The 18,446-nt window shown below is 33.4% G+C and overlaps 1 protein-coding gene across 1 annotated transcript; it reads right to left on the bottom strand.

Annotated features, from left to right (window-relative positions):
* Positions 1-6,298: 6,298 nt before the first annotated feature.
* On the bottom strand, positions 6,299-9,316 carry LOC145013238 (synaptotagmin-2-like). Its single transcript, XM_078972047.1, has 10 exons — positions 8,693-9,316; positions 8,493-8,591; positions 8,357-8,407; positions 8,168-8,291; positions 7,862-8,082; positions 7,683-7,757; positions 7,530-7,606; positions 6,858-7,455; positions 6,643-6,774; positions 6,299-6,575 (listed from the first exon to the last, which is right to left on the bottom strand). The coding sequence occupies exons 1-10, from the start codon at positions 8,801-8,803 to the stop codon at positions 6,444-6,446; spliced, it is 1,620 nt and encodes a 539-aa protein (XP_078828173.1). The 5' UTR covers positions 8,804-9,316; the 3' UTR covers positions 6,299-6,443.
* Between the last annotated feature and the right edge of the window lie 9,130 nt (positions 9,317-18,446).

Raw genomic sequence — 18,446 nt, 5'->3', positions numbered from 1 at the left:
GGGTTCCTTTCATGATTAGTTGTATATACACTAATTATATACACATATGTGTCATTATATGCTTAATAGGATATGTTTGTGCTCGAGACTTCACTTGACACTCAACATCTTTTATTGATCTTACATTCAAATCACTCACTACAGGTGAGTTCATACCCCTAAGTTACCTTTTAAATGTTTTAAATGCTTTTATGGGGGGGGGGGGGGGGGGGAATACAAGTTGAAACATTATAGTTATTATATCAATCACATGTGATTAATAACTATCAAGCAAATGACTTTCTAATACTTCAAAAGTGTGTTATCAAACAAACTACTTCAAAACATTTTTTCAAACTCTTTTATATTCTAAACTCTTTATCAAAGTCTTTTAAAATTATATATTGTCAAAATCATGTCTATACAAATATAGTTATATAAATAAGATTGAAAGGGCTGAGGACTGATAACTCGCTTTATTTACTGTTCCTGGTTTGGTTGTGGACTTAGGGTATCGGTTGTTTATCCGAATGTCATTTGGATCTTAGTTATATATTATGTATATATGCATAGATATAAAAGTTCTTACATTAGTTCAATGCCTTTGGGTAACAAAGTTGTACAAATATACTCATTCATTCAAACAACATTACTAGTAAACTATAATAGGTATAGTTTAGGAGACTACTACTCACTATTTCTAGTACAATGAAACATACAAGAGTCAGTTCATACATGAGTCAGTTCAATCATACTATAACAAGAAACATAAGGAACATACTATAATGAGAAACAAGGAGGAATATACTATACACTATACAAAGAGAACATACTATACACTATACAAAGAGAACATACAATACACTAGAACAGAGAGAACATACTATACAGATACAAGAATACTATAACATAAATGTGAGCCACTACTTCATGGCATGGAAATCTACTGATGTATCACATTTTTTAACCAGAGTCTCCTGGAGGGAGAGCGTGAATTTTTGTATAGATCTATACTGGACTGACCGTCCTACACCTTACTGCTAGCTCTAGTTGGACCTACAGGTCTACGGGTGACGAATGTCATACCATTTCGACGTCTTCGAGTGTCTTGTTTTACTAGTCGATCAAGCATGGTTACAATCATATCACATTTTACCTTAATTAAATAATTGGTTTAAGGTAGTTAGTACAACAGTAATTACTATATACAATACTACAATACATATTCATTTTCCCATTAAATTCATATTGTGATCTTCTCACATAAACGGTAATGTAAACTATATTTTGGTAATGATAGTTATACTCGGGAAAACACATACTTTTACAACAGAACAAACATACAGAACTGTTGGGTCTTTATAGAAGACTACATTTCAAATAGAAAATATAGGATTTTCTAGGAGATACAAATGTTTACAACAAATACTTACAAATATTTACAATACACATTTACAAACATTTTCTTCAAACGTATACAAACAAATGACACTAAAATACTTATGAACTCACCAGCTTAAATGTTGATCAACTCTTTCAAAATAACTTGTCTTCTCAAGTCACCAGTAGACAGATATAGATGGCCAGGTTTTTGAGAAGATGGAGCACTTTCAAGACTCATCTACATTTTGATTATTCATTTTTGGTGTCTTATTCTTATCATAAGGAACACACTTGTATTGAATTATACTATTAATGATATTGATGATGTTGTTTCTTATTTACTATTATGCATTGTTATGATACTATACATGACGTCCTCCGCCCCCTGAATGTTTCCACCATTTCGGTTTAGGGGTGTGACAGATTGGTATCAGAGCATTGTTTATAGTGAATTTAGTATATCAACTCATAAAAGATATACAAACTATAAGCACATCAGAATTTAAATACTCTGACCAAGAGTTTATACTTTTAAATAATAAAATATTTAACCAAAGTATATATATACCTGCATTCATACTAAAAATCAGTGTCATAATAGGACAGAATAAAAGTATTACGGTTGTTGGACAGCACAAGTAAGCTTGGGGACATATAATCTGATCTGGAAATGATATAGCCTAATCAACTATATCTTTCCGAGAAGTGCTTAGTGTTAGATGCATTTCATGCATCCATTTTGTAGTTATACTCCATAAAATTGCATTGCATTTAGGTTTAAACTCATGCATGTTGCATATTTTACGGGATTTTTCATGAGGCAATTTCATTCACATATTTTTGTGATATTTCAGGGACTTTTGGAGGTAGGATATTGTTGGAGGAGGTAAATTAGATTTGCGGACAAAATTTCAGGACTTGCGGAGCATCGAGGAGAAAGATATCAAAGAAATGAAGATTTTGGCTTTACACACGTTTACACGGCCGTGTAAATGGAAGCCTTGCATTTACACGCCCGTGTAAACATAGATTTCTGTGCAGTGTATTTTTGCGTTTACGCGTGCGTGTAAACGACAGTGTTAATTTATGTGGGCCGTGTAAACGTAAATGCGGGTTTTAAAGCAATTTTTCACCATTGTTAAAGGGGGGAACCAATTTTTTGTTGAGGTTGTCGACTTTTGGAGAAGTGAAGGCGATTTTCTTGAGGATTTTGGAGTTGATTAACACTTGGGAACATTTGATTTCATTTTGTAAAAACTTTAATTTCATTTTCTAGATTTGTGATCTTGTTCTAGTCATGAGTAGCTAGAACCCTAGTTTCTCCAACTTTATGTCTTGACTTTTTAGTTGTGATTTCAATCATGTGATTTGATGTTTTCTTCCAATTCCTACCTAGTGAATTTGATTTTGTTTCAATTGAATGTTTGATTATAATTGTGATTCTTATTGGCCATTTGAATTAGGGTTAGGTCATTCAAGTTATCTAATTGCAAAATCCATAATTGTTTTGTGAATTGGACTAAGTAACAAACACTAAATCAATTTCCATTGAATGAATTTAGTGTAAATCTTATTCACATACTCTTACACTCCCGAGCTTTTGAGGAGTATTGGGTGTTGTTGGGAACATTCACATAAATCTTATTGCAACCTTTTGATTTCTATGTAAGAGCTTGTTTAGACTTAAATTAGAAGGTTAGGTTATTTTCAAAGAGCTTGTTTTGAATTTGACAACTTGGTTAATGGGAAGTGTTAGAACTTGTTAACACTTTCAAGTACCAACTTATGTGGAATTGAGTAGATATCATTTCATCCTTGGAATCACATTGTTAAATTGTCTTGCATAGAGTTGGAGTTCTCACAAATCCTAAATTTTTTCATTTAATTGATCATTTAGTATTCGCTTTATCCTCTTGTTTAAATCATTGCATACCAACCCCCCATTTATGTGACCATTATTGTACCTTCTGCAAAAAGGTATAAACATTTGTTCCGTGTCTCTATGGATCGACCCTGCTTACCTTGTATTACATTTTTAGTGCAAAGTAGTAGTGTTTTTTGAGTCATTTGTACCCCTTTATTTGTTGGGTTTGACACGCTCAACAATTAGCATGGCCTAGGAATGGTTGTGGTGTGGCAACAATTCTAAAAACTTACCAACACTACCACAATGAAAACTTTAAAACAGAACATAAACTTAAAATACTATAGGAGTATTTTGTGTTACTATAATTACGTATTTAAGAACTAAAAGGTCTTTACTAGTAGGTCAATAGTTGTTGAGTGGATACGCTAAGGTTGTATGTGACTAGAGTGTCATAGACTTAGAATATGTGATCTTTGCTTTATTTCCTGTTCCTTGTTTGGTTGTGGATTTGGAGTTAGGGTTACTTATTCGAAGGTTTATCCTGTTTTGATTACATATAACTGCTATGCACTACGCGAGTATTGAAGTAACTGGTAAGGATTATCTTATAATTATCTTAAGTAGTACGTCTATTAACTATCTCTTTTATCCCTATTCTCGCGTAGATAACATGGTTGGATTCCATACCCCTGGCGACCCATACTTTCCCAACCAGGACAATGGTGGATGGCTCGACGCATAGCCAAAAGAGAATCAGGCAATCCCATTGGATGACGACTTCGTAGAGAACTTTCCAAAGGACTCTGACTCCAAGCCAGAAGTCAATATTCTACATCTGGTGGCTCCAATCCCAAATCCTAACCCTCGTTCGGCTTTTCAAGGCCCCACACCTCTGTGGGCAACAAACTTGAACCAATGGAGTCACAAGCAAGGTCAACCCTTACCCTACAACGAAGACAGAAGTTTCTACAATCTGAGCGAGGGAGGGTCAGCAGACAGAGTCCTACCTATCCTGGTTCGCAGGGTTGCTAGAATTGATGAGCAGGGTAGGGCAGCCATCGACCGGATCATGGAAGTTGATGCCGATGTGGGAGTCAATACAATTCGCATTCGCCATCTGGAAACTACTCATGGAAGAATTCAGAACCAGAATGCGGCCCTGCAGAGAGAACTTGCTGCAACCCAAGATGAAGTCAGGGGACTTCAAGCTCGTCAGGCAACGTTTGAAAGGCGCATGCTGGACATGGAGAGCCGTCTGACAGAATCGAGGACTCATTCCAATGGTTCTCGTCGCAGATAGAGCCTACTCTACTTTCTTTTTTGGATATAACTTAGGTCTATGTAAAAGTTCTAGTTTTAATTTCCCGTCTATGATAAGACTTTGAACTTGTTAGTCTATTAAGGTCTTAGTGTTGTCAAAATTTTCTTTATATGTTTTGATGTAAGACCTACTTCTATATCACTTTTCCCAAACTTATTACATCATTAATGCCAATATTATTGACAGGCATCTAACCTCTTGGAAATTTTATCCAAATGCTTTTATCCTTCTATTCTTAGATCTTCATTAAAGTCATAGTCTCTTCTAATTATTGGGCTATGGATTTTACATCTAGTGTTTTGTTATGGTTAGCGTCTGAAGTTGGTAAAACACAAGTGTATGGAGATTAAAGGCAGTTGTGGGTGGTGGCACATGGGTGTGAACATAGAGATATAGAGAGACATGGTTGAGTATTTAGCGGTGATGCATAACACCGTGGTGGTTCCGGCGACTGTGTCCGATGGTCCGGTGTTTGTCTTCAAAGAGATGCAGAGAGTGTGTAGAAATAGCAACATGGAATGTTTTGGGTGGTGCTAGAACCGTTTAGTTTTAATTCTTTATATAGTTTTGGAGTCGATAAAGGTTCATGGACGGTGGTTTTCATGGATGGCGGTTTTAATGCTTGATTCAAATTATGCCGATTGTTTATTCATTTCATTTTGATTTAATTTCTTTCTTTGATTTGATTGGTATTAATGGACGGTGACTTTAATGTCTTTTCATTCTATTAATGTTATGTTGAAAGAATCGAAATAAGTTTTGAATTAGAGATGATTTCCACTTATTAAATTAACCTTTAACTATTCTAATTTTAAGTTTTCTTTGAGATTGATAATCGATTAAGGATTGGTAGATTTGGAGAAATATTCTAAACCATAAGGACCATTTGTATAATTATTCTAAATTTAATTGTAACTAACCCTCAGGAAAACTTGAACCATATCAATTCTCTGGTAGATAAGAGAAGGAATGAGATAGAGAGGTGTATTCGTAATCCATAAAAAGCTGCAACATGGTTGTTGATTTCTTGAGATGTAGATTGAAATCAATTTCGGTAAAACCCTAATTTTATGCCGAGAACTTTAAAATCAGAAACCGAATCACATAAAGGAACATAAACATATTAAAGGGGCATGTTGTTGACGATCTAATCAAAGAAAATGAACCAAGTTTCCAAAATAAATGAGAGATTTGGGGAATAAACGGATGCCACGTAGGAATAAAGATATTAGAGGTTTTAAAAGTTGAGGGCAAATCAGGTAGTTTACTTTGAAATTTCTTTAGCACGAGAAGATGCCACATAGGATTATAAGGATTGTTTTATTAGAATAGAAGATATATATATATATATATATATATATATATATATATATATATATATATATATATATATATATATATATATATATCCTAAAAACACATAAAAAAAACATTAATTAATTACAAATATTATAATAATTAAATATATAATATATTAATTGTAAAGAATATTATCATAATTAAATATAAAATACATTAATAATCTCCATAATAAATATATTTTGAATTTAATATGATAATATTTTTCATAATTAATATTTTCATACTAATTTGCTTTAAAAAAATAAAAAAAATAATAAAAATATCATTTTAAAGTTGCCTTTTGCAAAGCACGTGTAATTTTGTTAATTTTAATTTATAAATTAAGATCACCTAGCCGTTTTACATCCACTAGTATCGTTAAAAATATCAAAACTAACCAACGGTCAAGATTTAATCTCCTATATCATATATATATTTCGGTTTTCAAATTTCAAGATAGCATGGTATACTATTTCATTTTCATCGTCTTTATTTAAACCCTATGAATATCAATAACTTTCGTCGCCGTGAGTCACCATTACCGGCGGCAATCTAGCCGGAAGTTCTCCAGTGCAATTCCACCTGAAGCCGCCCATTCTTGGAATCGATCAGATGATATTTCTCGTTGATCCGTTTGTTGTTCACAACATCCGCAAGGCTTATATCGACATAACCCAAAGATTCCTGAAAAAACAGAAGAATTAAAACCCTAAATCATACAATGTTTACAAAAATCCATTGATGATCTTACCTTCGGATGAATTAATCCCATCCGTTTCGAAGTACTAACGACTTCGATATGCATTTTCTCATTCGTCGGTGGCTCTTCTAACGTAAATGTAAACTCTTCTTCCCATCTCGGATCTCGAGTCTTCTTCATCGGCTGTAAATCACCCAAAAAAAACTGTAAAAAAAACACGCAATTCAAGAAGCAATTAGCGTCAATTTTGAATTGGGGAAACAAACCTTAGTTCTTTTTTCTTCGCCATGGAAAAGCACACGAACGGAAGGATTTGTATGATGTTTTCCTTCGAGATCTTCGCCTTCATGGATTATAACAACAAGCAAGCCGCCGCCCTCCGGAGTTCCCACCGGAGCTTTCTGCATCGCACTAACTTCTTCAACGTCAGTCGGCATCTGGTCTTCTCCGAAGGGTTTGTACATGACTTCAACCACGATTTGACCTCTTGATTTATCGTTATGCGAATCTTTGGGATCCATGTTCTTGAGTAGATCGAGAGTTAGGGTTTTTGGTTCTTCGGGAGTTAGATCTTTCAAAGGTACACGATTCATCCCCATTTTATCATGCTTCCCTACCGATTCCCAATCGAACACCATGATTTCTAGAGCTTGAACTTCAGGATCTTTCACAACTAGATTGAATTCTTCATTCCATTCAGGATTCAAGTTCTTGTGTTTTACAGTCGTCTTCTTCGATGGCAACTTATCATCTGTTAGTGTCAACTTCGCATAAGGATCAGAAGCACCCAAAAGATCTTTCTTTTTAAGCTTCATTGCTTTTACAACTTTCACGTTTAGCATCCCAACAGGTCGCTTCATAGCTCTGCCATTTTCGAACATGAAGAATTCTTTATTTTTGCAAACGAAAATGGAATAAGATCAAAATCAAATCCTTACTTTGTAGGATCCAAAATTGCTACCTCAAGAACTTTCGGCCATAAATACATGTTCGCTACCTGATCTTTGATGAGTTCCTGAAGAGAAAAACAAATTTCACCAGTAAAAACCCAAAATCTTTAACCCCATTTTCGTTTTAACAAACAAACACACCTGAACGAACCCATACAAACCAGGAATCGACATTAGATCTGCCCCGATTAATTTTACTCCAAAATCAACATGAGGCTGTGTAAAAGATATATAAACATTACGTAATGTTTTGAACTTTGAAATACTAAAGTTGCATACATATATACATTTTTTAGAATCCAATCTTGAAAATCGCTAACCTTGTCCATTAGAGAAACCAGAATTTTACAAAAACATGGAAAAGTTGGAACCAATGGCTTTAAAGTGATTCTTGGAGATGCAAATACTTGCAAATCAACAATCTGAATAGTGGGTCTTAGCCCAAAGGCCTTAACACCTACATGAATGTTAGGATTTGCTGCCCATTTGAACGATGGTTCCATAATTATCTCTTTTTCATCTGTAGTATAAACTTTCATTCCTGAATTAAAGAAACTAACATCGTAAACATGTAAAAAAGTAACAACTTAAGTATCAAAAGATGTAATTATGTAAAAAAGTTTAACCTTGAAAAGTAGGAGGTAAGCTGCCTAATGTAAGTGAATCGAATTCAACTTCATCGATTTTGTATTGTGGAGTTTGTTCTTTGATCATTGGTTCAACTGTTGCCAAAACGGTTTTGCAAATTGCCTACAAAAACATTGGAAATATTATGTTCTTAATAATAATTTGGGGTTTAACATGTTATGTTATACCTTGTCTAGATATGGCCACATTAATTCAAGAAACTTGTTAAGCCAATCAACCTATGGATAAATAATGAATCATTATTAAAATCATACAAAATAAACGAGATATAAAAAACGAAATAATGAAGAAGCAAGAAGTTACACGATCATGGTCGGGATTTTTCACCCAAATGGGTATTTCAGGGAACATTCTTTGAAGAGTTGGTTCGTCTTGATCCACCAAAGGCTTAATTTCAGGATTCTTGAGGAGGAAACGCAAACGAATTAATGTTGTATAAACATCAAAATCTTAATCGATTCAGAAGAAAGAGGGAAGATTATTATTTATTAAATATAACTGACCTCAACATCAGATGATTGGATGAAGATGAAGAGAAAATAACCAATCACAAGTCCAAGTGTGATCCCAATTCCAAAACCGAAAGCCCCAGCAATGGCGCTGATTATACCCATCTACACTCTCGTATCAGATCACACAATTTTGTCTACGATTCCAACAATTATGATTCAAAATTGCATAATCTGATAAAAAAAAATGACGAACGTTATGATTTAAAAGCTCATGATGTGGAGATAGTTTGTGGAATGACAGAGTTTAGGTGATGAGAAGGGAATTATGATTCAAAGATCAAAATTGTGTAATTTGTGGATGATTTCTTTACATATGAACTCGAATAACGTAAATCTAAAAAACCCAGAAAAGGAAAGACAATTATGATTCCGAAATTGCAAAATCCAAAATTCTTCCGAAATCAAATCATAAAACAGAAGCCAACGAATTACGAATCGATATTGCGTAGTCGGATTAGAATTTCTTCATGGATCAAGCGCTCGCTGTTAAAAGATATCCAAAAGGAAACAATAAAGAACACAAATACAAGAACATGAAAGTGCAAAACCCGAAAGGGAAAAAAACCAAAGAAGACGAAACCAAGAAATATTTATTGTGATCCCCGAAAAATCTGCAGCATTTTCGAACATAAAATTGTGACAATACACACTACAAATGGAAAGCTTTTATTAGTGTAATGCATGGCCAACGTGATCCGTACCCATCGGTTTTGGTGAATGTGTAATGTGTTTTTGGACAGTCCTAATCAATAAATCAGGTTAACTTATTTCTAATCACAGAATCAGAAAAACTCAGAGTTATGACATACACAGAATGTTGAGCGTTCGAACTCTCCTAACCCTAATTCCAGAGTCAGAAATCCTAAAGGGCGTCGTTGAGAGTTGAGAATGCCGATTGTCCCCTCGTCATCTTCATCGCAAAGCCGTTGAGCAACGATTGTCTCCTCATCTTCCCGAGTTTCTGCGTTTCCTTTTTCTGAATTATGGTTTACCCGCCTTGTCCTAATCGGATCATGGAGACTAGATTGTTTTGGCCCAAAAGAAAACATAGGGTATTAAGTTATGGCCCAAATCTGTGTCATTACTCTATTTGCTCCCCGGAATTATAATATTTTACCACTACTTCTGTTAAAGAAAAAGAACATTAAGAAATTTTGTATTTTTGAATTGTCAATCATGTTATGGACACAATTTAGAGAACCTTCACTATCTTGTTAAACTGAATACATTTGTAACAGATACATGTAGGGTGAGCATTTAAATCGAGTCGGACTAGTTACGCTCTCGGACCGGACCAGTGTGGCAGGAATTAGTGTGAAAGATTGTAAATGGCGAACAAAATAATGATGAAGGTGAATGTTATTTTTAGCGTCCATCAAATAAAGTTAGGTTTTGATAAATATTTCCAACGAGAAGGAACGGATGTATGTTTTTGAATATGGTATGCAATTGTATACCCATTGGTTCTACCTAACAGTATCGTGTTTTGGGAAATTTTTATTATATATTTGTGATATTCTTATTTTCACGGTTAGCAATTTATGTTTATTTTAAAATCAGAGTTTTTATTTATATATGTAGAATTTGTTCCATAAAATATTACCAAATGAATGTTTTTCATTGATTTATTAAAATCTTGTGATGTCCTATAAGTGATACAAGCAACGTAACTATAAACGAAGACTTACAACATCTTAATATAGTCTAGTGTTCCTCAAATCTCTATGGCATCATCATTATTGTTTCCTTTGATACAAACACGTTGAGTGGCTCAGGTTAATATATAGGGTTTTCAACTCACGATATTATAATTTTTAATTATATAACCATCAACATTCAAATAACCTAATTACCCCCATTTCATATCACTCTCATTTACTAATTTTATTATGATCTTAAGGGATCTTTCCTAAATGATCTTTATTAGCGGATAACTATAATTTCTAGATGATTAGGTACGATGATATGATAATACTCGCGGCAACACGACAGTACATGAGTAGTTTTTGTATAATCACGACAGGCACGACAATACAAAGTACTTGGGTATAGCACCGCAGTACAAAAGTACTTGGGTTAGCATCGCAGTACAAAAGTACATAGGTTTAGCATGACAATAAAAAAGTACTTGGGTTTACCATGACAGTACAAAGTACTTGAGATAGACACGACAGACACGACTTATTATCTCACATGTCTCTTTCTCTAACCTATCGCAACCACTATTTCACACAACCCTATCACAACCTCTCATTTATTATTTTGCACAATCTCTCACTACCTAATCATATTATTAAGTATGTCAAACATACCAATAAATTAAGTAGTAATCATATTTGTACTACATTAAACAACAAAGATAGCGCATTTAGCAATTAAGCATTTAGAATACTTATATCTATGCGTAAGATTGAAAGTAACCATGCACTCACTTGTTAAAGTGTTAACTTGAAATTCGGGCAGAGTTTCGCTTCTAGCAACTGACATTTCTTTTGACGTGACCTGGTATCATTATGACCATGTCTTAGTATAATATTCTACGCGAGTAGAGACAATCTAGACCTATCAATCATTCTAATAAATACTAATAATTCTATCAAATAAGGATCAGTCAGGCAGGATAGTTAGGGGGCAAGACCAATTTGACATATAGTCTTTCTGAAATCCAACAACCAAGCTGATATAAACATTTTAAACAACTCCTATAAGTAGATCAATCAGTATATGACTTGGAATCACTGATGAATCTTCATTATAGGTTCATAACAACAAATATGACTATAATTACAAATTACGTAAGGGCAGAGTAAGTGTAGCTCACTTACAGATTATGGATGATAACCAGGGTCCAAGTGGGCATAACTCTTACTCAAGGTCTCCTGCTTAATTAGAAGCAAGATACAATGAACTAACGAACGGAACACATAACAACAGTCGAAATCTCATCTTCTTTCGACCTGAAATAGAAATACCAACTTTCGATTCCAAGCCTTTTTGCAATCACTCAACCCGTCGAAACATAAGTTTCAATTACAACCATTATTCCGACTGCTCAAGTCGAAACATATCTTTCGATACGCAAACCTATTTTATTCCGTTATCATCTGTAACGCCCGCAGATCCGGGCTAGTCAATTTAGAGGCAATAAGGGTCGAAAACGACTTTTAGACAAAAGATTATATAGAATAAATAATCTTATCCAAGTTGTAGTATATGTTACAAGGTTTCCGTACATATAAAGAACTCCGAAATCCGAGTTATAACGAAGAAGTTATGACCCGTTGAAGTTTCGCGACGGAGCAGACACGATTCCGGGAAGCGTAAATAGTGGATTTACGATAGAGCAAGATTTAGCCTTATCAATCTAAACGAATTTCGTATAATATGTTAAACTAAGAACATCGATAAAAAGAACGCCCAAATCTGACTTCGTATGAAGAAGTTATGATTTTTCGATGTTTCGGATTAGCAGTGTACAACCCGAAATTCGAATGTTAGATCGGATGATTTTTAGCCGACACAACCTAAACGAGAATCGAAGATCTCGTTAATAGTAGCGTAACAAGAAAAAGATGGGCGAAAACGGACATCGGATGAAGAAGTTATGAGAATTTAACGGACCAATCCTGTCCCGGCCTGTTAATAATATAAAATTTAAAATCGAGTCAAAATTAGCCGACGGAGTCTAAACGAAAGTTGTAGAGTACGTTCCCGCCTTCGCGTGGATATAAAGAACGTCGAAAACGGAGCTTATACACGAAAGTTACGAATTTTTAAAGTTGAAGCATGAAACTGCGAGAACTGATGAAGAATCGATGACGTGGCACAATCTAAATCCTCCACCGCTGGCTCGGTACCCGCTTCAGATGAGTGACACACCACCCTCGCTATTACGCCCCGTGTACGAAGAAGTTACGCCTCGCTTAACTTCGGTCTGATCCATCCGACGGTGCGAGACAGCTGGCTTCGGCTGGCAACCTTATCCAAGGTGTACGCCCAGCGTAACCGAGGCTACTGGCGCCTATAAAAGGGGCCCGAACTCCTCCGAATTTCACACACCATTTCCTTTCTCTATAGATTTCTTTCTCTCTCTAGGGTTTCTAAACCCCCCTAAGCCCTAGTTAAACCCCTTAGCTCCCGAGGGAAGCCCCGAGGCTCCCAGAGTCCCGAGAAAAAGTGTCTTTCGGTTTCGAAACGCTGCTCCAAATAAAGTTCCGGTTTTTGATAAAATTCGTTGTAAGTGAGCTACGCTTACGCAATTTTTAATATAGCTTTCGAATACTTATAGGAATGTTATTAGGTCCTTAAAATAATTATTTGGGCTATTATTATGAGTTATATTGAGTGTTATTTAACGCTTATATAATATAATAATAGTCAGACTATTAATTTGTCGCGGTTATCATTAGACTAAACCCTAGTGGTATTGATACTAGGTTTTATCGAAGGAAATTGTTTTGAGAGTATCGAAACGCTGTCTGAGTGCTGAGTCACCACCTTTCAGGTGAGTGCATAGTCCTTTTCATCTTACACATAGATATGAAGTATTTTAATATAAATTACGTGCTATGTGTGCATATTGTCTGAATACTTGCTGCCTATGCTGGGTGAAAGATTTTTATACATGTTTTAAATGATTTAAACTGTATATGTATTTTATATCTACAAAATGTGTAGGGTAAAACATGGGTAGATGAAGTAGTTGTTGATAACACGATGGAATACATCAATGTTGACAGTGATCCAGTCATCTAGTGGAGTATAGATGATGACCATGGACGATACTAGACAGTCAGGTGGAACGCTAGCAGGGTCGTAACCTGTAGGTGTTTTTGAACTAGGTGCTCATTGGGTATTTTTGAACTGAGTGTGTTCACTAGGTATTTTTGAACTGAGTGTGTTCACTAGGTATTTTTGAACTGAGTGTGTTCACTAGGTATTTTGAACTGAGTATGTTCACTAGTTGCTTTTTAACTAAGTGTTTAGCAGATGTTTTGGACTACGTGTTCACCGGTTATAATCTATAACCCTTGGTAACGATGGACTTCGTGCCGATTCCTTAGGAATAAATAAACGAGGAATAGCTGATTCTTAGGGTAGATCCTTAAGACTAAAGAAGATAATGGGGATGGGTAATTGGGTTGATTGTTTGATTGTTTAAACATAATAATTATATTATTGTGGATTGAAAACCCTATGTACCCACCAGGTTTCCCAACCTGACCCACTCAGTTTATTTATATCACAGGTGTTGATATGAAGTCACATTACACTGAGAGATTTAAAGAGATGTAGATCACTAGTGTAAATAAATGTAAGTTTTGTTTATGCTTATGTTTCTGTATTAACGATGACATCCCAAACGTTTTGAAATGAATAAAATATGTTTCTTCGAAAATATTTTAATAACGAATTTATCGTTTTTTTCTGGGAACAAATTCCGCAACATTTTTATTAAAAGAAGAACTCTGATTTTTATAAACCATAAACAAAATCGGTCTTTTCTGGCCGTGAAAATGGGGATGTCACATCATCCATGTTTTTCCTCAAACCTTCAACCTCATACCCATCGATATCAGACTCAATATCACATTCATTATCAGCCCTTTGACTAAATTGTGAAACCCATCGTTACATTCGACTTCAACCATCAAACTCAGTGACATAATAACCATTCGACTCCAAAGTGGATTGAATCACAAATTTGATTTCGAATAGAACTGATTTCGTGTCAAGCATTCAAGCATACAAATGAGACATCGAACCCATTAACGAATTCAAATTTTTGATTCCTTAATCCATATATGAAACAAATGTCAACTGTGAGACTTTTGTTTCGATTTTGACTTCTCTTTGCTGTGATCCTTCAATCAATTCAATAATCAACAAAACCATTTTTCCAATTGATTTTTCAGATTACACACAGAGATTCAACAATGATCATAGATTCTTCAACAGTTCTTCATCGTTCATAAGATAATTTCTAGAAAAATATTCACATCATAATTTTGAATCATCCAGTCAATCTATAAAGTCTCCAAACATCCATCAATCAACAAATCAATGAAAGATAAGAAAGTGTAATTATCAGTTAAATTGAGAGCACAATCGAACTTAATCCAATTTAAAATAATGCTCAATCAATTTGATTTTAACAATGAAGAATAAACAAACTTGAATCACTAACATAATCGGAGATTCAAAGAAATTGGGACTTCAATATCTAACGCACGAGAGATTCAGATGATGAAACTGACTACAAATTACTCAATTATCAGCTTACGAGGTGAAAAATAACGAGAAACGACAGATGACGTTATCAAAATACGTTCTGATTAGAATTGATGATACAAGAACACGATCTATATCTGTTGTGAAAATTGAATCGATAGTATAGAAATTTAGGCTCAATATTGAATATAACCAATAAGGATTTGAAGAATATGGTATGTGAACAGTAGAAAACTCAATTTGGGCCAAAAAGAATATAAATTTGGACATAATGAACAATAATCATATTACAAAATTGGACTAAAAGATATGGATGTATGAATGAAAATGTTATTAGATTGGGTTGAACAAAAAATAATTGGATCAACAAAATTTAGAATGAAAAGCAAATAGATCCAACGGAATCAAGATGATCAAAAACGATTACAAAAATATGATTCTGAAAGATTTCGAGAGATTATCAAGAGACTCACCATAAATCGTTCATATTGCGTTGATTGTTGTCAAATCGGGAATCGTTCCATGAATTGATAGCTTGATCTTCGTGGTTAGGATCTGATACAATTATATAGTTATGGGCATTTGATTTGACATGTCGAATTTTCAAGAACACACTGTACATGGTGATTTGGGTGTCTAAGAGATGTATTCCATTATGTAAGGAGATGCAAAGAGTATAATCTAGATCTAGACAAATAAATAACTCACACCCACACTCTCAATGTTACATATCTCAAGAACACCCTAATAGTGATATGCAAACCACTATTTATAGAGGTGCTACAACTACTTTCTCTTTCTCTTTCTCTCTCTCTCTCTCTCCCTATTTCTCTCTTTCTCTATCTCTCTCTATCTCTCTCTCTCTCTCTCTCTCTCCCCCCCCCTAATTATGTCACAAGGCTTTAGTAACCACATATATAAGTGGGTCTTCTCAAGCCAAGCATTCACAAGTCATATAATGGAGAACTTTGTACCCAACATATTCTTTGGCTCTCTGACAATCCATGTCCCCAATAAAGTGACCAGGAACTAGGGACTATAGGGAATAAGGAATAGAAATGATCTCCAGAGGATTCAGAGGAAGGATGTGAGAAAAATGAGCTGAAATCGGAAGTTTATATAGGCTGATGCGGGGTGCGCGCTGGGCATCCTATCCCCAGCACACCGCGCATCTGGTCAGCTAGGGTGACGTGTCACTCGATGGGTGGTGTCACGTGTCGCTATCTAGTGGGTTGTCGATGTCCACTGTGTATCTTGTCTGTACGCGCGACTACGCGCGAATTGTTATAAAATCATAGAAAACTCATAACTGCTTCATACGAGCTCCGTTTCCAACGGGTTTCATATCTACGTGTAGCTATCGACGAGATCTACAACTTTTGTTAGATTTCGTTAGCTAATTTTGACTTGATTTTGAAGTTATATTTTTAACTTGTTTAGACTGTTAAAGTAAATTAAAATTTCATAACTCTCTCGTATGACGTCCGTTCTCGACGGTCTTTATATTGTTGGGTTTCTATTAACGAGATCTTCGATTCTTGTTTAGATCGTTTCAGCTAAAAATCAACCGATCTAAAATTCAATTTCTAAGTTGTACACTGCTACGTTGAATCTTAGAAAATCATAACTTCCTCTAATGAAATCAGATTTAGACGTTCTCTACATGCACACTCTTAATTTAACGACTACTACGCCTTTCATTTAGATCACATAGGTTAAGAAGTAATTTATCAAAATTTTACTTTTAACGATACGCAGAGTCATGTCGGTTTAATTGTGAAACTTCGCAAAAGCATAATTTCTTCATAAGAAGTCAGATTTCAGTGTTCTTTATATGTGTTGAATAATTGTCACACTTACTATAACCTAGTTAAAATTATTCATTCTAAATAATTTTCTATTTAAAAGTCATTATTATGGCGTATAATAACTTATTTGTTTAATCCGAATTTGCAGGTATTAATTAAATGACTAACAAAGTAATGATAAACGTGAATATTATTTTCAGCATCCATCAAGTAAAATTAGGTTTTGAAATATATTTCCGACGAGAAGGAATGAATGTATATTTTGACGAGGGTATGCGTACCCTTAAGTCCTACCTAAGAGTATTACATTTTTTGGAAAAAATTATTACATATTAAAATTTAATATTGCATGCACTTGAACAAATACCATAAATATTGAATACACTTGTATACCCTACATATATTTTGCATGAGGTGGATTTACTTGGTTAAGAAAAAGTTGTTTATTTGTATTATTATTTTTGATATATATTTTTGAAAAAAAAAAAACAAAATAGGATGAAACAATAATGAAAATGAAGGAACACACAAAAAACTATTCAAAATTATAAAATTTCAGTTATTCTAAAATGTTCATACTTAATTCAAAACTATAAATTTTCAATAATTCTAAAATGTACAAAAGTTGTAAGAAATATTTGAGATCCACCGATCAGAATCCTTAATTCAATGTTTACGAATCGCTCGATCTCGTAGTATGTCTTTTATTTCTCTCACTATTATTGTTTCTTATCCTCACTTGATGGGTATGCACTTTTAAAATATAAGATCTAGGTTTTGATGAGTATTAACTTTTGTTAATATATACGAAAGGATTAATTTTGTTATTTCTTTAATTGTTATTATTTCTTCTTTATTACGATTTTTGAGTTAATTTTTTAAGTTGTATTTTTATTAAGATTATCAAATTCATTAGGAAAAATGGAAAAAAAAAAAAATTCTAAATACAAACATCTATATGTTATATATATTCAAGTGGATATATATATATATATATATATATATATATATATATATATATATATATATATATATATATATATATATATATATGGTTAAGTTTATATGAGACGGCGTAATTTTGTGAGACCGTGAGACGTAATCCTAACCACTCATTTAATAGATAAAACAAAAACATATTTAAAATACAAAATAATTGAAATTTTTCGAAAATTTTTTCTCCAATATTATTTTATGAATATATATTTTCCAAAAAATATTAAAAAATACCAAAAAATAAATAAATAAATGCAAAAAAATATACTTTTTACATGTTTTAGTAAAATATTTAGAATATTCTACATATCTGGAAAATCTAGTAGAATATTCTAAATATTCCAAAAATAATATTAGAATATGTCTAAAGTAATATTCTATTAGAATATTTCACGTATTTTTCAAAAAAAAAAAACAGAATTTTTTTTATTTTTTTTAATTAAATAATGTTCCAAAAATAATAATTAAATTTTTTTTTTTGGATTTTTCCTTTTATTTTGCATTTTAAAATTATTTTTAGATTTGATCTCACGGTATCACAAAATTAGCATGGTATCATATGAACCTGAACCTATATATATATATATATATATATATATATATATATATATATATATATATATATATATATATATATATATATATATATATATATATATATATATTAAAACTTAATTTAATTCGTTGGATGCTAAAAATATAAATTCACA

The sequence above is a fragment of the Lactuca saligna genome, chromosome 8 (genome assembly GCF_052625555.1).
Source record: "Lactuca saligna cultivar CGN05327 chromosome 8, ASM5262555v1, whole genome shotgun sequence".
Taxonomy (NCBI): domain Eukaryota; kingdom Viridiplantae; phylum Streptophyta; class Magnoliopsida; order Asterales; family Asteraceae; genus Lactuca; species Lactuca saligna.
The sequence above is the reverse complement of the archived record's forward strand: the minus strand, read 5'-3'. Positions and strand labels throughout refer to the sequence as shown.

Coding starts and splice junctions, on each gene's coding strand:
- LOC145013238 (XM_078972047.1), bottom strand. CDS start 8,803: ATGGGTATAATCAGCGCCATTGCTGGGGCTTTCGGTTTTGGAATTGGG. Junction 8,592..8,692: donor TCCAATCATCTGATGTTGAG/GTCAGTTATATT, acceptor TTCCTCCTCAAG/AATCCTGAAATTAAGCCTTT. Junction 8,408..8,492: donor AAAATCCCGACCATGATCGT/GTAACTTCTTGC, acceptor ATTTATCCATAG/GTTGATTGGCTTAACAAGTT.